General features: G+C 52.9%; 1 protein-coding gene across 3 annotated transcripts in view; it reads left to right on the plus strand.

Annotated features, from left to right (window-relative positions):
• The window catches only part of LOC122694758 (protoheme IX farnesyltransferase, mitochondrial), a 113,018-nt gene extending 92,160 nt beyond the window's left edge, over positions 1-20,858 (plus strand). For 2 of the 3 annotated variants that reach the window (XM_043903897.1, XM_043903896.1), the window contains exons 6-8: positions 6,757-6,989; positions 8,253-8,340; positions 19,007-20,858. In XM_043903897.1, coding sequence (XP_043759832.1) covers positions 6,757-6,989; positions 8,253-8,340; positions 19,007-19,541 — 856 coding nt within the window. In that variant the 3' untranslated portion in view covers positions 19,542-20,858. The remainder of the gene's footprint in view (positions 1-6,756; positions 6,990-8,252; positions 8,341-19,006) is intronic. The other variant, XM_043903898.1, reaches the window with a different exon arrangement.
• Positions 20,859-21,264: the final 406 nt, after the last annotated feature.

The following is a 21,264-nucleotide window of genomic DNA, read 5'->3' on the forward strand; positions in this document are numbered from 1 at the left end:
CCTGCTTTTACGATCTCTCCTTCATAAATTCGTTTCAGCAGTATCCACTCACAGACATATTAATTCCTCGGTTCTCAATGAAAGCCATTACAGCTACTGTGGTAGATTTGTAAGAGCACATTTTAAAAAAATGTTTTGCTTGTGATCAACCTAGTTTTTCCTGGCTTTGATTTATATTTTTGTGATTTGCTATAATAAAATAAAATTCTTGATTTAAAGTTATAATCGGAGATAGAAATATTCTTCGGTTATAATTGTTATCTTTAGAAACATGTTTCACTCCATCATACCTTTATAATTTATAATTAAGAATTGACATTCTCTAGGCCCTCTTTCTCTGGGGTCACCCCCAGCCCAGGGAAACCCAAGGAAGCTTCTTTATTAACCTTCCTTCCAGTCTTAGGTCTCAAAATCAGGCCTCAGAGTAGCACTTGAAGTGGAGATGAACTGCTAAGGAAATTAAATGATGAGTGGAGCAAAAAAGAGTGATAAAAATGTAAACAAAAATTTTGAATGAAGAATAAGTGATAAAAGGAGAAATAACGGGGCAGAGGGTGTCCTTCTCCAGGTTCAGGGTACTTACCAGAACCCATAGGAATGGGGAGAGGAGGTGGGTCTTTTGGTCAAGGGCTGAGCAGTATGATTAAGAGAAAGAGTATGATAAATAACTGACCTAAAATAACAAGAAATCGGTGTTTTACAAAATTTCTCTTCAAGTCTTTGAGATTTGGCTCTGAGCATATTTTATGAGAGTAAGGCAGAAAACCATAGTTGTGTGTAACCAAGTTGAGACATGATCATACTTTTTTAATCTTTCTCTATATCAAAAACAGATGTCTTTATTAAAACAGCTAAACTTAAGCAACTTTAGTATCACCATGATATTTAAAGATTTCATGGTAAATCAGAATTTTTAAAAAATAACCCAGACACCCCACTTGATTTATTTTCTCTATTCTTGCTCCTCCTCTTCCTGTTTCCAGTCTCAAAAAGGGCCCTTTGCTTCTTTCACTAATGTATTTTCACTGTAAACAAAGACTCTAACCAAAACTCTCACTTTTCTTTTATTTAACTCCTTTATTCTGCCTTATTTCAAACAAGGCTTCCTTTAACTTGTAAGGTATATAAAACGTAACAAAATTGTCCAGGAAAAAAAAAAGTCAAAGAAAAAGAAGCCTTGAAAGAGACAGCCCTGGTGTCAGTCTACCCAAGACCACTGGGCAGAAGCGGGGCCCACTCCCTGCCACCCTCCTTCTCTCCACGTGGGTTTGGGGGCGTCCAACCAGTCCATCCTAAAGGAGATCAGTCTGGGTGTTCATTGGAAGGACTGATGCTGAAGCTGAAACTCCAGTACTTTAGCCACCTCATGCAAAGAGTTGATTCATTGGAAAAGACCCTGATGCTGGGAGGGATTGGGGGCAGGAGGAGAAGGGGCCGACGGGATGAGATGGCTGGATGGCATCACCGACTCGATGGACATGAGTTTGAGTAAACTCCGGGAGTTGGTGATGGACAGGGAGGCCTGGCGTGCTGCAATTCATGGGGTCGCAAAGAGTCGGAAGCGACTGAACTGAACTGAACTGAACTGAACTGGAGGGTAGATTACAGGCTGTTGTTTGTTGTTGTTTAGTCAATCAGTTGTGTCCGACTCTGCAACCCCATAGCCCGCCAGGCTCTCTGTCCATGGATTCTCCAGGTAAGAATACCAGAGTGGGTTGCCATGCCCTCCTCCAGGGGATCTTCCTGACCCAGGAATCAAACCCGAGTCTCCTGCATTTTAGGCAGATTCTTTACCATCTGAGCCATAGGAAGCCCTCTCTCAAGTGAGCGTGTGATAAAAATTGTATAGTGGGGTGATGGCAAGTCACTTTCCTCAAAAAAAGCACCTAACATGGACTTCTTCTGAGAGGGAAGTGAATGGTGTCCCCCCTGGCAGGCAGAGGGCTCCTTCTCAGAAGCAGGTCAGACCCTTTTCTTCCTCAATTTAAGCAGCAGAAAGGACTTCTGCCCAGAGGCCTCCCCATGGCCTCCACAACCTATGCTCTCTGACCCCTCCCACCCCTGAAACACGCTTCCCCACCCTTTCCCTGCCCCCCATCTGTCCATCCAGGCTTAGCTTAAAAGTCCCTGAACCTCCTGTGTCCACCCCAAACCCCTGCTACCCCAGAACTGGGTTCCTGCTCCCTGGCGGCTTGCTCCCCACTCGGTTGTCCTGCCTATCTTACTGTCTCCCACCCCAGGATAATCACCCCTAGGATGAAGACCATGTCTGTCTTGCACAGTGTATTACATCCCAAGTCTGTCCCTTTTTATGAAAATAATTTGTGCCTCCCAGTCATTTCCATCTCAGGGGACGCAGTAGGAAGTTAGGCTACGTATGCAGTGGTGTGAACTAAAGGAACTGTGAGTCCACAGGAGGCTGCTCCGAGCCAAAGGCCACCAGCCAAAAGACCCCAGCAGACCCCAGCAGTGATCAGTAAGTGGCATTAGACCAGTGTCCCCCACTTACTGGTTAGAGGGGAACCCCCAGGGTACATGAATGAGCCCATAAGGAAATGTGAGTTACAGGTCCTGGTTCTGAATCTGTTTTTATCTGTAAAATGGGGATAAGACTGTCTCAGCGAACTTGTTTGAGTTTGTTGTGTTGTTTTGTTTTGTTTTGAATCTCACGTCCAGTGTTGATACGGATCCTGGGAATAGACTTTCTCATACACCGCTGGGAGGGAGGTAAAGAGTATAAACTCTCGAGTACAGGCTGGGGTACAAGTCAAAACCCCTAAAAATGAGCACATCATCTGCCCCAGTGACCTGGGAACCTAGTCTCAGAATTTATCATAATCAGAGCTGTAAACACTGACCTGTCTGTAACATACTCATCCCAATCCCAACATTATTTCTAATTAAAACAATGGAAAAATACTAAGTGGACATACTGATTGAATTTATCACGGCCTGCCCACCAAATAGGCCATGTAGCTATTAAGGATAATTGCAGGAGGATTCTTTACCAGCTGAGCCACAGGAGCAGCCCAAGAATACTGGAGTGGTTAGCCTATCCCTTCTCCAGTGGATCTTCCTGACCCTACATTGCAGGTATCCTACACTGCAGGCGGATTCTTTACCATCTGAGCTATCAGGGAAGCCCCATTAATAATAATGATATACAGTAATTCTTAATGGCATAGGGAAATTATTAAGACATATTGAAAATAGAATAATAAAGCCACAGTTCACTGTGTTCTCAGTTGTTTTTAAAGTAGACATATCATTGGGAAAAAAGCTAGAAAGATATAAACCAACATGTTTCTTTGAATAGCTAATTTAGAATATTTTGTGTGATTTTCTAGGTTTAGTTCTAAATGTTCTGAAGTGAATGTATGTTACTTTTATAACATGGTTTTTACCGCCCCCCCCCCTTCTCAAATGTAGGGTGAGAATACATACTTTTTATTTGATTTTTTTAAAGTTTTAATTGGAGTATAGTTGGTCTGTAATGTTGTGTTAGTGTCAGGTTTACTGCAAAGTGAATCAGTTATGCATATACACATACTCACTCTTTTTTAAGGTTCTCTTCCCATAGAGGCCGTTACAGAGCCCTGAGGAGAATTCCCTGTGCTGCTCAGTAGGTTCTTATTGGTTACCCAGCTTACATACAGTAGTGTGAACATGTCAGTCCCGTTCTCCCCGTTTATCCCTCCCCCTCCACCCCCTGGTGACCCTAAGTTTGTTTTCTACCTCTGTAACTCTATTTCTGTTTTGTAAATAAGTTTGTCTGTATCATTTTTTTTTTAAGATTCCACGTGTACGTGGTATTGTGTGGTATTTATCTTTCTCTGTCTGACTTACCTCACTTAGTAAAATAATCTCTAAGTCCATCGATGTTGCTGCAAGTGGTATTCTTTTATTCTCCTTTATGGCTGAGTAATATTCCATTGTGTTTGTGTGTGTGTGTGTGTGTATAAAGCATCTTCTTTATCCACCTCTCTGTTGATAAACATATATGCTTATGAAAAGTGAACCACAGGAAAATAAACTTCACAGAATTAGCCACTGGAGCACCTTGGCCCACAACATGAGCCAACCCCGGCTCCTTGGACCAGCAGGAAGTGGGTCCCCCAAGGATCCAGGTGCCGAGAATGGTCATGGCTTCCTGGGTAAATATCCTCATTCTTGTTTACGTGTCTTGCCAGCCTCCCCGGTTTTCATCTGTGCCCCTGAGCACAAATTTAAACACAAGCTTGAACCTCATGATTCTCTGTGATTCTGACAAGGGTCAGAAACTAAACTTCTGGGTAAAATCACCTATCCCAATCAATTAAATTCAAATGTGCCTTTGTGAAAGGTCTTTTCATAACACTGCTGCTGCTGCTGCTGCTGAGTCGCTTCAGTCGTGTCCGACTCTGTGAGACCCCATAGACGGCAGCCCACCAGGCTCCCCCATCCCTGGGATTCTCCAGGCAAGAACACTGGAGTGGGTTTTCATAACACTAATACCTTTGAATTGATGGGCTTCCAGAGCCCTTGAAGAAGGAGTGAACAGTTTTTTTGTTTTTTGTTTTTTTTTTACACAAGGTCCAACTCAGGAAAAATAAAAATGTTTATGAGCCACATTTTTCTCCCACCCAAAATAAAACTAGCTTTTTAGAGTGTCATAGAGGAAAAAAATATCTTTCTTATAAGCTATAAACTACCTGATTGAAAGAAGAGCAGATATAATGCTTGCCCTGCTTTTCAGCCATCTCGGGTCTTCTTTCTAGAGCAGAGTGAGAAGTGACCCCAGGCAGCCCCCTCCCCTTGCCTCTGGAAGACTGTGTTTCCTGCCCAACAGGAACACTCGGGAGTCCAGCTCCATGGTGTCGGGACCAGAGGGTGTGCAGCAGGAGAGGGAGGGACCAGCAGGTACAACAGCGGGCACAGTCGCTCTGTGGGCAGGCTGGGGCTCGGAGAGGATGGCTGGAACCTTGGGGGAAGGTGAACAAGGCCACTGAGGTGAGGATGCAGGCGCGCAGTAGCCGTGGAGGCAGAAGGGAAAAGCCGGACCAGGGAGGGGATTACACAAGAGCAAAACTGGAGAGTCTACCTTGAAAAGTGAGAGAGAAAATGGGGGGAAGAAGTTGAGATGAGGGCATCTGTCACTCTTACAGGAGAGCGAAAGCTGTCTCTTGAAGGGCCGGAGTCTGAGAAGGCAGGAGAGGAGCTGCCACCATCACTCTGAGGGTCAGGAAGGGATGAGCCCTGGAGGAGCCCCAGCTCTGGGTCTTTGGGTGGGAGGGATGGAGGGGGGACAGGGCAGCTCGAGCGGCCCCTAGGGGGCATCACAGATGCGAGATGCGAAGGAGGTTGGGGGAAGGGGATGGCGATTCCCTCAGGTTGAACACGCACCAAGTCTCGGGTGTGGTTAGAGGGTCTCCATCACTGTTGCCAGGACAACAGCATACCCCTCGGGTGTTCTCTCTTTCCATCAAGACTCCCATTTCATTGAGTTCCACCTGCAGGCCCAAGCAGTCGTAGCCTGGGAGAGAGGGGTCAGTGCTGCTCCCCAGGTTGGCGTGGGAGCCAGGACTCTGCGAGGGTCCTACCCCCTTCACATGTCAGCACCTCGGCACCCCTGGTCTCCGGCAGGTGGGCTCTGCTGCCCTCCTGCCCCACCCCCAGCTTGTCTTGTTCCTTGAGAGGCAGGCGGGCAGTGTCCCAGGCATAGGCCATGCCTGCAGGGGACAGACGGCCGCCCTCGCCCTGATGGCCTTGCCAAAACCAGAGACCCTCGGAGCTGCGCACTGGTGACTCCCGGGTCCCCGTGGGCACATGCTGGGGCCGGGAGTGAACTGTGGCTTCTCCTCGGGGAAGCAGGCTCGAGCACCTGCTTAGATTGCTTCAGGGAGAATGAGGACAGGCAGGTACTGGTGGACCCAGTTCATCCAGGCTCCCACAAAGCCTTTCACAAGATGCCACACAAAGTCCACTTCAGAAAGCAGGCTCTGATGAGGACCAGGCTTGCGGTCATCTTTACGCTGTAGATGTTTATTTGACGTACAGCCTTGTGCCACCTCTTTTGAAAGTCCCGTGTCTATAAACTGCGCTCCGGCCCAGGAAGTGCTGTCACTGCAGACAGTCTCCTCGCTGCATGGAGCTGGTGCCATGTCAAGCCTGTAATTTATTACACAGAGGTGCACTCAGACACGCTAGTCTTACCCATTATTGCTAACTGGGTGGTGTTTTTAAACAAAGGGTAAATAAATGGGGAGAACTCTGCCAGAAGTAAGATGCTGGTTGTGGCCAGATCTTAAATTCTGAGCTCCGAGGGGTTCATCCGTCGCAACCACTTGCTTCCCACCAGCTGCGCAGCCTAACCATGTGCAGAACAGGCACGTATCGGGCGGCCCTCTGCTCAGTCCGGGGAGGAGGGGGCCGTCATCGCTCCTGCCCAGATGAGCGTGGCGGGGTCGGGACAATCCTGGCCAGGGAGGGGTGGGGCAGGGCCTCCCTTCAAACTCAGGGTTCGCAGGCCTCCACCCTCCTCACTTTGTGAGCCCCAATTGGCAAATACAGGAGGAGCAGCCGCACTCTGGCAGGCAAGTCCCTCCTCGTGTTAAATGACATCCAGAGGATGTCCTGGGCCCAGGCTGAGGCCAGGCCAGCGCTGCCCCCAGCCCACTCTCCGCCCCGGGCCCGATCGCCCCTGCTCGGCTCTGACCTGCACACTGGCCGCCCGGAGCTGACCCCTGACAGCGTTGTGTTCTCTGCTCTCTCTTCCAGCCCGCTGCTCGCCGTGTCCTTCGCCACATGCTGTGCGGTTCCCGGAGTCGCCCTGCTGACCTGGGGCGTGAACCCGCTCACGGGCGCCCTGGGCCTCTTCAACATTTTCCTATACACCTGCTGCTACACCCCGCTCAAGAGGGTCAGCATCACCAACACGTGGGTGGGGGCGGTCGTGGGGGCCATCCCCCCCGTCATGGGCTGGACCGCGGCCACGGGCAGCCTGGATGCTGGTGAGTATTTCAGCCTCTTTCTCCACAGGCCCAGGGCGTGGGTGCCCCCCGCGCCAGCTTCCAGGGGCGGCCACCGCGAGTCAGAGCCCGCTTCCTTCCCTGGGCTGCGGTACTTGTAGACGTTTTATTCTGTGCTAGTGCTTTGCCAGGGGCTTCCCCAGTGGCTCAATGGTAAAGAATCCACCTGCCAATGCAGGAGACATGGGTTTGCTCCCTGAATCTGGAGGAGGAAATAGCAGCCCACTCCAGTATTTTTGCCTGGAGAATCCCATGGACAGAGGATCCTGGTGGGCTACAGTCCATGGGGTCGCAAAGAGTCGGAGAGGACGTACCAGCTGAACAACAGCAGCGGTCCTTTGGCAAGAGCACGAATGTGGCTGTTGGAAACACTGAATGTGGAACTGCAGGGCGACCGTGCGGCCTGGCCGCTGGGTGAGCAGACGCTCTCTGCATAGGGAGCGGCTGGGAGGGAACAGGACGACACATAGAAAGAGAAGGAAGTGCCTGAAAGTCAGGAGCCAAGTGAGGCCTGTCTGCGGAGGGTCGGCCCACATCCCGAGGAGGTGTCGGGGTTGGGCCCCCGCCTGCCTGGCTCAGCAGACGCAGCCCCGTCAGCAGGTTCCTGCCTCCCCCAGAACCAGGTCATTTCCCCCTCTTCAGAGAGGACAGACTATTTTCATTAGTTTCTAATTTATTTTTATATGATTTGCTTAAATTGTTCATGCTGTCTACAATAAAACCATTGAAACGCTCCTCCAGGTTTTTGGCTGGGATGTCACTCACAGCTAAATTTGTGGGGTGAAAATAGGTCCTTCTTACCATCTGTAAGGGAAGTTTCACAGTCTAATTAGTCAAGTAATTAGTGTTCCTGACCGACACTTAGGAAGGAAGTGGTGAGGTTTCTTGCCGTCTGTGTAAGTACATATTTTTCAAATGAGCGATCAGAAGGCTGGTGACCATAAACCGTTGCCCCAGAAGCCACATCCCTGAGACTTTCATAAAAGCCCTTACACTCCATCCTGGCGAGCTCACAAAGGCCAGGACACCTTCACTGGATGGTCTCTTAGAGAGGCTTTAATATCCTGTAATGGCGGAGTCTCACGAATCTGCAAATATAATATCCTAACGTGTACTTGCCGGTCTGTTCTGTGACGAACCTGAAACCAGAGTCTCTTGCGAGTGGGAGGCAACAGTGGCCCTGGGGGAGGGGGCCTGGGTTTGGAACCCAGGCGCCCCCTTCCCCGCTTAGCTTTTGCCCTTCAGAACAGAACCTCACCTCAGGCGGCCATCTCCTCACCTCCCACACGAGGCTTTCACAGCCCGTCTCTCCCGGAGCTGTTGTGAAGACTCAGTGAGTTGTTAAGTCTTCCTCATTCATAAAGTTGGTGTATTAGTGCAGATGAAAGAAGGTCATAAGATTTCATTCATCTGCAGACTCTGAGCAATTCTTAGTTGTGACTTGGCTGTGGCTTTGCAGATAGGGAGATGTCTACTGGCTTAGTAGGGAAGAGCATTGGGGTCCATTGTTGTTGTTCAGTCGCTAAGTCATGTCCGACTCTTTGCAACCCCATACCATCTCATCCTGTTGCCCGCTTCTTCTTTTGCCCTCAATCTTTCCCAGCATCAGGGTCTCTTCCAATGAGTCGTCTCTTCACATCAAGTGGCCAAAGTATTGGAAGCTTCGGCTTCAGCATTAGTCCTTCCAGTGGTTATTCAGGGTTGATTTCCTTTAGGATTGACTGGTTTGATCTCCTTGCTGTCTCAAGAGTTTTCTCCAGTGCCACAGTTCGAAAGCATCAATTCTTTAGCACTCAGCCTTCTTTATGGTCCAGCTCTCACATCTGTACATGACTACTGAAAAAACCAGGTCACTAACAGGGTCCAATAGTGACCTCTGTCTTGGGTGAGGGAAGAGGGAGGGGAGGGCACAGGTCTGGCATCCCTGGATTGGATGACATGTGAGCTTCTCCCCCCATCTTCAATTGTAAACTTTTAAGTGCACATCTGGGCACCTCCTGGTCAGATTCCTGCTGCTCGGCTCTGCCTGAAGCCCCAACCTTGACCGAACTAGCCTCTCCCGCCCCTCCCCTCCAAGCCTTTCCAGTGATGCTCAGACATTTGAAAGCAAGCAAGTGGCTCCCCGGCTCTGCCTCCCCCACGTACTCCGTTCCCACCTGGGTCCTGCTGCCCCAACACGTGGACGCCTACACCAGGCCACCGCCCATCTGGTGGACACGGCCCTGGGTCCTATTCAGTTTCCTCAAACCTGGCACAAGGAGCAAGGCACCCCAAACTGCCTTTTCTGTCTAGGGAATCCCAGCCAGGGCCAGGGTCAGGACCAAGTGTGACAGCCCTAGGGTCAGGTCACCTCTGGAGGGATGCGACAGCAGTCAGTCTTGGGCCGTGAAGAACTCGGCCAGCTCTCCGTGCAGGATCCAAGGACCCAGGTTCCCGCTGAAGGTTGGAGGCCCCGTCATTGTCCCAGCAGTTTCCTGCGAGGAGCTTGGGCCCTGGGACATGTTGGCTTGAGCCGCGTCCCTGGAGGCCAGAGAGCAAGCGCTGTTCAGGTCCTCTCACTTAGGACGCATGTCCAGGCAGAGCCCTTGTTCAGCCACAGTCTCGGTCTGGCTAAACGGCTAGAGTCATATTTAAAATAATTTTTTTTTCCCTTGAATTTGAATTATAGTTGTTTCTGCAATCCAGATCTCATCATTTGTGTACAGACTCATTCACACAGAGCAGCTCAGGCCAGGCTGTGCTTTGTTTAGACCACAGCCCAAGAATGCACGTTCAACCCTAAGCAACAAGCCTTTGACTGCCTGGACTGACCCTGGTGTAGCGCAGAGCAGCCTAACAGGCTGTGTAACCACACACGCAAGGTCCTTCTGTGGCCTTTGAGACTGACTTCTGTTACATCCCTTCGCCGTAGATCTCTAAAATGCACTGAGGGGAACACAGCAGTGGCATGGTTTACTGCCCCCAGAATCCTAATCCACCACAGATCAAATCATACACCTAAAGTGCCGTCGGGCTTTCCCAGATGGCTCAGTGGTAAAGAACCCACCTGCCAATGCAAAAGACATGGGTGTGACCCCTGGGTCAGGACGATCCCCTGGAGAAGGAAATGGCAACCCACTCCAGTATTCTTGCCTGGGAAAGCCCATGAACAGAGGAGCCTGGAGGGCTACAGTCCATGGGGTCACAAAGAGTCAGACAACTTGGTGACTAAAACAAAAAGCCTTATCAGATTTATACAAAAAGAGTAATACTACTTCACGTCATGCTGCAGATTGCTTCAAGAGTTTCAAAATATTGATTTGATAGGCAGAGCCAACTCAAGCTAAGCCATAAATCTTTGAATGAATTGGATAAATGAAATAATCAGTGAATAAGTACCTTCCATTTTAGAGATGGAAAAATTAACATATTCCGAAGTCAGCCACCAGATATCGATCGACAAGTATCTCTGAGCATCAGCTGTGAGAACAGGAGGACATGACACACAAACAATAAGGCAGAATCTGAGAGAATACAGTCGAAAGATTTGTATTCCTGGGACTTCAGGGACTAAGTTGGCTAGCATTTTATATAGTTTTGTCACCTTCTAGAACTGCATTTTCTAACAGGGAAGTCACCAGCTAGAGTCCAAAATGATGGTTCTCAAACTTCAGTGCATATCAGTGTCCCTGGATGGAGGGCTTATTAAAACTCAGGTTCCTGGGCCCTGCCCCCAGAGCTTTGCTTCAGTAGGTCTGGGATGGGGCCTGGGAACCTGCATTTCTAACAAGTTCCCACGTGATGCTCATGCCCCTGATCCAGGGACCACATTTGAGAACAGCCAGTCTGAACAGACAGAACCAGAGAGCATTCTCACTGCTAGAATGCCCTGGAAACACTAAGAGATTTGGACTGAGGGCATGGCAGATGGTCCTGTCACTGATGCGGTATCAGGGTCATTTCTGTTATCCACCGAGGTGGTCATATCTCTTCTGGGTTCTTATCTTAGGGGTCGTGTTTGTTTGAAGGAGCCCTTCTGAAGGGAAAAAAAATTCTTCTGTGGTATCTCCAACCCTTCTTGTCTTTAAACCTCCGAAGACTGATCACCGTGGAGCAGCCGTGAGGACAGAAGTGTTTAGAAATCTCTGCTGAACTTGCTGCCGGGGGTTGTGGGGAGTGGGGGCGGCATTTGCGGAGAGGGGCTAGGTGGTCACAGAGTACCCTCTGCTGGGCTCACCCCCTGCTGAACTGTCCCCTCAACCGACTCCATGCGGGGCCCTGAGAGATGCAGTCACCGAAACCCAGTCCAGTTCCCACGGACTCCTCCTGTCTCAGCATCTTGAGGGACAGGCAGGCAGGCGATTACTGAGCAGAGAGCGTTAGCGGGGCCTCTGGGTTCCCTTTAATTGGCCCCCCAAGGCTGCCACGAAGACTTTGGAGCCAAGTGACTTCTGAGATAAGTCACGGCCCATTTACTTGAAGAGGGGAAGTGCTTTCCAAGAAGAAGAGAGAGCGCGTGCACGGGGGCTGGGAGGCATGAGTGCCTACATGGGAACGTCATCCGTGCCCTCCCCACTCCGGCTCACCTGCCCCAGCTGGTCAGCTAGGGCTTCACACTCCAGCCCCGGCACTCTATAGACACTGCCCCTGACCAGGCAGACCTATGCTAAAGCCCTTTCTTGGGGCTTGGTGGACAGTGGTCACAAGTGAGGGGCCACAGCTGGGGGCCATGTGCGATGAGGATCCCCAAGCCTCACCTTGAAGGTCCTGCCTCGAAGGAACTGGCCACCCCATTGGGAGGAAAGATACCAGATTAAGTAGCTGCAGAAAACTGAGTGCTTCGCAGACGGCTGACGGAGTAAAGAAATCCCATGTTTGGAATTACCCTTCCCCCTTCTTAGCATCTGGATCTTTCTGTGGTTTTGTGGTGGCCATGGGGCGATCAAGACCTCATGGCCCCAAGCGCTGAAGGGCCTTCTGTCTGGCCTCCAGTGAAGATATGAGATAAGCGTGAGGACAGCCCGGGGCTCTGGCTTCTTTTCCCCACGATGGCATCATTGCTGTCTGGTTTGTTTTATCACACGTGAGAGAGAACTTCTCCCGGTGGTGGCCTCGATGCCCCAGTGGTGAGGGTGCCCGTGCTGACCCGCCCCTTGGGAATCCAGCCCAGGGAGGAAGCGGTGATTGTGAGGCAGGACTGAGGGGCCAGGTGGAGGGTGAAGACAAACAGATTAATGGGTGGATATTGTAAAAGCTAAACAAACGGTAGGTGTTCTTGGTGTCCGCTGTTCTGCAGCTGCACAAAGAACGGTAAACAGGTGGCTCTTCTCTCCCAGGGGAATTTTGGTTTTAGGGGGCCAGCCCCGGCCAGGGCTCAGCCTGAAAACACTCTTTTGTGTCAATAAAGGTGACCATGACAAGGGGTTTTTCCTGTGTCCATTCCCCTCTGAGACCCTTCTTCCCACCTGCCCAATGACTTTGCTGCTTTGTTTTTTTTTTGGCTTCACTGCTGTTAGCAGAAAATATTAAAAATGCTTACCACCTAAAACTCAGGAAGATTGAGTAAGAGGACCGGCCCCTAGCACAGCCAGCTCGCTGTCCGAGGTGTGTGACTCTGCCGGCAGTGGCCAGCGAGGAGAGTGGTGACCTGCGGGCCGTAGGGAGGGTCGGGGGGTGGGGACCGTGGGTAAGGGCCCGACAGCAGACACTCTGGCTCTGGAGCCACACGCATTAGCCTCTCGACAGTGTTTACCTCCGGAGACTGTCTATTTATCTCAGGGGCTTCAGGCTAAAGTCCCTGCCCTCCCCTCCGCCTCCTCCACACCAAAGCCACCTCTCTTCCCATTGCCCCCCCCCATGTCTTAAAAGGCTCAGATTCTGTTTTGTCATTTCCCTAAGTCTGCGTAAGTCCCAGGTCTTGGGAGTTTATGGGATGGGTCTGGTGACTGGCTCGTAGAGGCTTGCGACTCGCCTTTGGTCTGTAATTCCGATGTTGTGTGGTCGACATTAATTATGTCAGCCAACTTGCAGGTACAAATGAGGACTCAGGAACAAGCTCTTATCAGGAAGTGACAGTCGACAGATGGATGGTTCTAGAAACAAAAAGGAATGAGGATTTTTAGCCTCTGCTGGTAAACTACAAAATGTTAGATACTGTCTCACCTTATTTACCTCCTTCATTCCAGGGTGAGAAGGTAGGACAGAATTCATTCACTCATTCATTCCACAGATATTTATTGAGGGCTTATAAGTACCAGGCATTTAACCCAAACACTTTTGAAGATTCTCTTTAAAATGCTGCCTCGCTTCGAAATCAGACTAGAAAACAAATAAGCTCCTTTCGTGTGAGATTTTTCCATACCTGGCCTTAGAGCACTAGACTGATTAAGATAGATGACATTTCTAAAGACAGGGTGAACAGGGAACACTACGGGAATATTAGCAAACCAAACAATACTTAGAGCTCTGTTCTCTTCAAAGCTGAAAGAACAAACTCCTAAGCAGGAAGGGATGAGAAACCCACCGCGAGCCGGAGGTCAGCAGTGTAACTGGTGACCGTTGGGTACACAGCGTCTGGCCTTGTCACCCCTGGGTCACATAGCTGGTCAGGATCACAGGAGCTGGGCCTTGGTGGATGCCGCCCGGCCCGGAGTACAGAGTCAGTTCTGTTCAGCAAACAGATTCGTGTTTGTGTGATAAAAGCACAGACCTTCGAGTGTGAGCTGAGGCGTGGGGAGCAGGTGAGGAAACCCCAGGGACCGGGAAGGGAGGAGGGAAGCCCTGACTTCCTGGGACTCAGGGCTCTGTGCTGCCTCTGCTTTCGACTTCGCTTCAAACAAAACTTCAAGGGGCTGCTCGTGGATGGCGGGCGGGGACCATGACGGGGTGGGGGGAAAGGGTGAGCATCTCCCCCTCCTTGCCTTGCCTGTCTATCCCGCTCCGTCCCTTCCAGAGAACCTTCAAGGGCAGGCGGCCATTCCGACCCCGTTTCCTATTTCCAGGGGACTTTTCACCTTCCCTGTGTCGCCGTGCACCTTCTGCCGCGTCCTGGATGCTCTTCACGCAGGAGAGGCTGATTGGTCTCCCCAGGCGCCTTCGTGTTCACCCTCGGAAACAAGGCTTTGAAATCGCTGGCCGTGAAGCTTCAGGCTTGGCCAAGCCCACCCCTCAGCCAGCCCCCAGTTTACATGAGCTCATCACCCCGAAGCTCCCAAGGGGTGGGGGCTGCGTGGGGAGGGAGCCCATTGTCCGGGGAGGGAGGACCCCGAGCCCAGCACAGGCTGGGGCCGCGTCTCTTCCTCCTTTTCAAGGCCCTGCGTGGACAGCGGCTGGCAGCGAGTGGCTGGGGTCGGAATGGGAAGGGCTGAATGTGAGCCCACAGGGCAGCAGAGAGAGCGAGCGAGCTGAAACCACTGAAGTCCATTCCGAAGGGATTAGTTTCTGGAAGAGTTCCGACAGAGCTGGAGCTCTAGCTTGGAGCGTCTCATCTCCCCTGTGTCGGGAATTAGGCGGGGATCACCTTGACTCGGTTTCCCCAAAACGACAGGAGTGCCTCATGCTACGGGCCCGAGCGCAGGGTGGGGCTCTCCGCTCGTCAGGGCGGTGTGGGGGTGGCTGAGAGAGGCTTTGAGAGTACTTTCCAGGAGTGGCTGGGAAGACTCTGGCTGGCCTTGCTCACCTAGGTGCCCCCCTAATCAGGGAGGGGCCGGGAGTTAGGAGTTCTCCTCACGTCCGTGCACACAGCATAGTCGGCGAGCTCCCGTGTTCTCTGTGTGTGATGAGGGAAGGAAGGAAGGCCCCCGACCCCCGGACCTTCTCCGGAATTGCCTGCAAACAGGATCGTGGAGTCGTCCATCCTCACCTATCCTCTGGAAAGTCATAGGCACAGTTGCGGCAACCATCACAGACTGCCGTGTTCTGCATATTCATCGACCCACAGATATTTGATTAAAACAAAAGAAGCAGGCTTGCCTCCTGGATGCGATTAAACCCAGTAGATATGAAGATTCTGCAGCGAGGCAGGAAAATGAGGACATACATCGAAAAGAAGGACACACATGGCTTGTATGAACGGACTGAAACTCAAAGAGACCATCTTCAGATCTCAGGTCACATATCACCTCTTCCAGGAAGCCCTCCCTGACCTCCCCAGAGCCGACTGAGGTCTTGCTCCTGTGAGCTGTCCTCAAGCCCTGACTGAAGGTGACATCCCCCGGGCTGTGCCTCGTGTGTTGTCTCTGTCCTTGGGCAGACTCTAGCAGAAAGAGGGCCTCGAGGGCAGACCAAGCCTACCCTATAGTGGGTGTGCAGTCAACATCTGTTGTCACAGAACACAGGCCCAATACAAGCTGACTGCTCTGTGGGGGCAAGCGTGAGCAGAGGCCTTCCAGTCAGGAAACTGAGGGCTTTATGTTTCCCCCACAAGGAAGGTGGGTTCCCCCAAGGCCCCCGGACTAATTCCAGGCTTCCTGTGCTCGCCCGCCTTATCTCGATGGAGACAGTCATTTGTTTCACATCTTTCATAGGAGCTGAGGCCGCTGCAGCCGGTGGAGGAGAACTGTGCGGGGGTGGGGACGTGTGATTACAATCCATTAAGGCTAAGCTGTGATTTCTAAAGCTCTTTTCATTTGTGACAGGAGCCAAACACCCCTACCCCAATTTCCTCCCCCCGGAGGAAGCAGCATGCTACTCTTAGGAAAATGATTTTTTTTTAATTATGTTATTTTAAGGAGAAGCATAACTGAAAATGTGTATTGAGCAAAACAGAAGACTCCGGCTGGCACACGAAAAAAGAGGGCTTTCGAAAAAGACAAGCGAGACTCCACGTGGGAGCCTAATGTTTCCACCGTTTCCAGCCTGGTTTCCCAGCTGCACTGGCTCTTTCTCGGCCATTTCAAGAGCAGCACGGCTCCTGAGCCCTGGCTTACCTGTCCCCTCCCCCACCTCTACATGATCGCGATGCTGGTCCCCAGGGGACACAACTTGGTCCTGTTGGTCCCCTTGGGCTGGCGCTGTGCTCAGAGCCTCCCAGTGGCCAGTGCCCCAAGAACCAGTCACACTGCCTCCTCCGTGCTGGTCCCTCTGACATCCGGAGACGGCTCTAGTTTGTCATCAGACCACAAGGGAGAAGCGGGCCTTCTGTCGCCCTGTTTTCTACTTCACTTGTACCTGGGTGGTCCACCCTTGCCTTCTGTCTCGGCTAATTCCCTGAGGGTGCTCACTGTCAAGAAGAATATCGTCTGTGTGGTTGTAGGAGGACAAACTTTTTTTAAAGGCACCAGCACTCTTATCTTAATAAACAGACAAGTCTTCCTTGTCCAACAAGCCTTCCTCTCCTCCCAAGTGTGGCCAACATTCTGATGACCACCAGGCACGCGTGGGTTCTAAGTCTCTTTAGCCGTGTCTGACTCTTTGCGACCCCAGGGACTGTAACCCACCAGGCTCCTCTGTCCATGAGATTCTCCAAGCAAGAATACTGGAGTGGGTTGCCCTGCCCTCCTCCAGGGGATCTTCCCAACCCGGTGATTGAACCCACATCTCTTATGTCTCCTGCATTGGCAGGTGGGTTCTTTACCACTAGTGCCCCCTGGGAAGCCCGACCACCAGGCAGAGTACCCTGCCACCAGTGTCAGTCGCTGTTTGGCAACAACTTTGTAGGAGAAGGTGCCAGGGGTGCAGAAGAGCCTCAGGCAAGTTGATTAATCCTTCTTATCTGTGAGGTGAGGGCAGCCCTGCCCATAGGAAGTGCCAGGAGCATGAGAACCCGGATGTTTCCTCTCCACGGGGCCTGTGGACAAGCTGCCACGTCTTCACGGGACAGATGTCTGATGGGCAAACTTAAGACAGCCTCCAAGAGAACCTCCACGTCTCCACCAAGAACTGTGGGTGTTCCCCGCCTGCAGGAAAGGCATCAGTGTCTGCCCCCGTCACCTGTCCCTGATGACCCCTGCACTGGGGGCTCTGCCCTCACATGCTGTCTACACACACACACACACACACGGGCCTGTACACACACACACACACACACAGCCTGACCGCAGCCTTCACCTCGCCACACACACACACACACACACACGGGCCTGTACACACACACACACACACACACACACACACACACACACACACCCTGACCGCAGCCTTCACGTCGCGCGCGCACACACACACACACACACCCCTGACACTGGGGGCTCTGCCCTCACACGCTGTCTACACACACACACTGGGGGCTCTGCCCTCACACGCTGTCTACACACACACACTGGGGGCTCTGCCCTCACACGCTGTCTACACACACACACACACACACACACACAGCCCGCGCGCGCACGCACACACACACACACACACACACACACCCCTGACACTGGGGGCTCTGCCCTCACACGCTGTCTACACACACACACTGGGGGCTCTGCCCTCACACGCTGTCTACACACACACACACACACACACACACACAGCCTGACCGCAGCCTTCACGTCGCCCCAGACACACTGGGCCACTCCGCGGGACAGTGGAGCTGGCCGCGGCTCTCCGTCACCTTTGGGAATCTCTTCCCTGAGCAGTCACTCCCAGGTCGCCCTGTTTGATTCTCTGAGTCGCAGCCGTCAGGGTCACTGCATTGCGCGCTCCCCACCCGCTGGACTCCTTGCTGGCCGCTGCCTCTCTGGCATCCAGGGTCGTCCCCAGTGGGTGGCAGGCACCATCCTTTCTTTGCCAGCAGATTCCGCAAAGAGAAGCTGCTGCTTTTACTGTTCACATTGGAGAGTGTTCGCATGAACTGAGATGTGTATGTGCTAGTTAAGATAGAGTCAGAATGGACGGGGGGACTTGACAGGCTGCCCAGACCATGCTGGCCTCTTAGTAGGCACTCGGGGAACACGTCCTGTGTGCGGAGAGGAGGAATGAACCTGAACTGTCTTCCAAGGAGTGGCTGCAGCCCCCTCGGGAGACGCGGTCCCAGTGTATCGGGGGAACCAGGGTGAAAATCAGACAGGCTCCTGCTGAGTTCCTCCTTCACCTCTTGTTAGGGAACTTAGCATCGTCTGATTTGTTTGCTTCATGAGGATTATGTGTTATTTTAGTAGCAAGTGTCCAACTTGTGTGACTCCGTGCACTGTAGTCCACCAGGCACTTCTGTCCATGGGATTTCCCAGTCAAGAATCCTGCAGTGGGTGGCCATTTCCTTCTCCAGGAGATCTTCCCAACCCAGGGATTGAACCCCGGTCTCCCACATTGCAGGCAGATTCTGAGCCACCTGAGAGCCATCATGAGTATTATAAAATCTACCTAAAGTCCTGCAGTCACATTAAGTCAGGTGACAGAGTGTCTGTTAGTAGGGGGTGCTCAGTAACTGGTAGCCTTCACCCCAGGGTGTTTTAGGGAAGACCCAGCTCCAGAGAAGAGATGCTCAGGTGTTCACCTGTCCTAAAAAACTGCAGATGACAGGCAGGTGACTGCCCGGCAGTGAGGACCGTGTACCCCTGCGCCCCGTCTGTGGTGCCCACCCCCGCATCTCCCGGGCTGCCCACGGCACTCCGGTTCTGTTGGTGGTGCCCAGTAGGGAGCTGCCAGGAGGGTCCTTCCGCCTCTCACCCAAGCCCCTCACTCGCAGGCCAGCTGTGGGAAGCAGAGCACAGCCCAGCGTTCTCACCGGGACAGTGCTGCCCTTAAACGTGTCCTTCCTTGTCGTGGTGTGAGCACGTGGAGGGCGGGGGATGGGGGGGGGGGTGCGGGCAGGAGCCGCAGGTGCTCAGCCCCGTGGGAACCCAGGTGCCCAGCCTCCCGCCCCAGCGGTGAGGACGTGGGATGCAGGAGAGGATTCAGCGCCCCAGCCCGTCTCCTCCATCTCCATCTCGGCCTCAGAGCAGAGGACCTGGGTGAGGCTGGGGAAGCGGTGGGAGGGGGCGCAGCGCTCAGGCTGGGCCGCCGCCGTCGGGGGTGCGGAAGGGATGCTTGTGTAAACCTCTGACGACAGCCTGTCTTGCTTCCCCGTCTCCCCCGCCTCCCCCTCCATGCAGGGGCCTGTCTTCTGGGAGGAATCCTCTACTCCTGGCAGTTCCCTCACTTCAACGCGCTGAGCTGGGGTCTCCGCGAGGACTACTCCCGGGGCGGCTACTGCATGATGTCCGTCACCCACCCGGCCCTGTGCCGGCGCGTCGCCCTGCGCCACTGCCTGGCACTGCTCGCCATGTGCGCTGCCGCGCCCGCCCTGGACGTCACCACCTGGACCTTCCCAGTCATCGCCCTGCCCATCAACCTGTACATCTCCTACCTCGGCTTCCGGTTCTACCGGGACGCAGACCGGAAGAGCTCCCGGAAGCTGTTCTTCTGCAGCCTCTGGCACCTGCCGCTGCTCCTACTGCTGATGCTCACCTGCAAGCGGCGGGTCGGGGAGGAGGGCGCGGGGGCGCCGCGGAGCTGACGGCCGCCCACTCTGGGAAAAGCAGAAGACGTCCAGGGAGACGCGCAGGGTTTTCGGGTTTTTTTTTTTTTTCCACTCTGCTGTTAGGCGAGAAATATTTTGGTTATTCCAAAGCACCAGGAGCAAAATAGCTGCGTTTGAAACGAGGCTGTAAAATAATTTGGTGCTTAGTGACCACTGGACAACTTTTTTCATGGTGATATCCAAAATGTTCCCCAAATGAGAATCGGGGTGGCTCTGTAGATTGACACAAGGAGAGGATGGGTTTTTTGTTTGTTTGCTTGTTTTCCTTTAAGGGTTGTTACAGAGGCCTTCCTCCGACCATCACTTGGTTCGTCTTCTCCCTCAGGTCGAAGTGCAGGTTCACCTTGCTTCTCGGAGCTCCCCACCTGCCGGCTGGGGAGGCCAGACAAGGTACTCACTCGCACGCTGATATCTGTGGTTCCGTGGCCTCTGGTCCCTCACAGGCTGCGTCAGAGTAAATGCAGCTGCCGGCCGCAGCCCCACTTCTGTGAATGAGCCGGGCCCAGCTCCCTCTGCCCCACACATTCTCAGCCTCATGCCCCCTCAAATGCTAATAGAACACCAAGTACTGGCTGCTGCCCACCTTCTCAGGGAGGATTCAAACGGTTGCCTGGGAATCTCAGACTGGCCCTTGTCCCCATCCTGTTAGGTAGCAGCATTTCAGAAACTCCAGGGAACCGAGGGCATCTTTGACATCCACTGTACCACACAGGTGGTGTCAGAGCCGTTCTTTCTAGAAGGGGCATACTAGACTTAAAGCCAGAAGCCCCTCCAGCTCTGACCCACCTCTCCTTCTTCAACCACTGCTGCAGGCATCAGCTGGGCCCAGGGCCCAGTGAGAAGGGAAGTCAAGGGGCTGAGCTGGGCCAGCCAGCCCTCACAGCTTTCCTTGTTCCTTCGGTGAAAAACACATTTCCACCCTGCTATCTTCAGGACTCAGAAATTAGCCTCCACACAGCCAGCGGCTTGGAGAGCCAGAAGCAAGAGCCAGACCTCTGGTGGGGATGCTTCTGTCCCCTCCTCCCAGGGGGTGCATAGGTCCCTTCAGGCAGGGGTGGCCTCTGACACCAGCGGTTCCCCCAGCCCCCCAAATCTGCCTCATTATCCAGTTACCTGATGTCCCATTTGCCCTAAGACCTTGAAGCTTAACAGGATGTTTTAGTTACTCTGTCTCTGGGGCACTGCTGCCCTGGGAGGAATTTATTTGGGAGTTTAAGCCACATTCAAACAACCCTGGCAACATGTCCCTTCTCTGAAAACTGCCCAAAGCGATTGGAGGTAGCATCTGATTTTCGACTGCACTTACTCGGCTGTGTTCAGGTCGCGCTTTGGAAACTGACAAAGTCGCGTCTGGCTGGCGGTCCCCAGCCCGCAGATCTGTGAGGCGAGTGGGTTCTCTCTGCTGCAATAAACCTGCACCGCGAGCCGCAGTGTGTGTGGCGTCATTCCACTCCGTCTGCGGCTCCTGGCAGAACGGGTGACACTTGCCTGGCTGTCACGAGCGGCTATGGGACCAGCAGGCGCAGGGGTGGAAAGGAGCAGCCGGCGTACCTGAGGGAAGCCCCCTGCCCCCCACTCTCTGCTCAGAGTCACCCAGTCTCCCTTCCATTGCCCTGGAAGTGGGCCTGGGGGCCTCCCTGACCTCCTGACCTGTTGTTCTCCTGCTCAGAATATACAGTTCCCGCTGCATGGTCTGCACAACGAACAGGGCCCCTGCCCCTGGGCGCTCAGACCCCAGGACGAGAGAGAACCTTCCACGCGAACCCCTCACCTCCCCGCCCTCGTCACTCTCACACCTCCCTAGGGCCACCCTCCGAGGACCACCTTCCC

The sequence above is a fragment of the Cervus elaphus genome, chromosome 5 (genome assembly GCF_910594005.1).
Source record: "Cervus elaphus chromosome 5, mCerEla1.1, whole genome shotgun sequence".
NCBI lineage: Eukaryota > Metazoa > Chordata > Mammalia > Artiodactyla > Cervidae > Cervus > Cervus elaphus.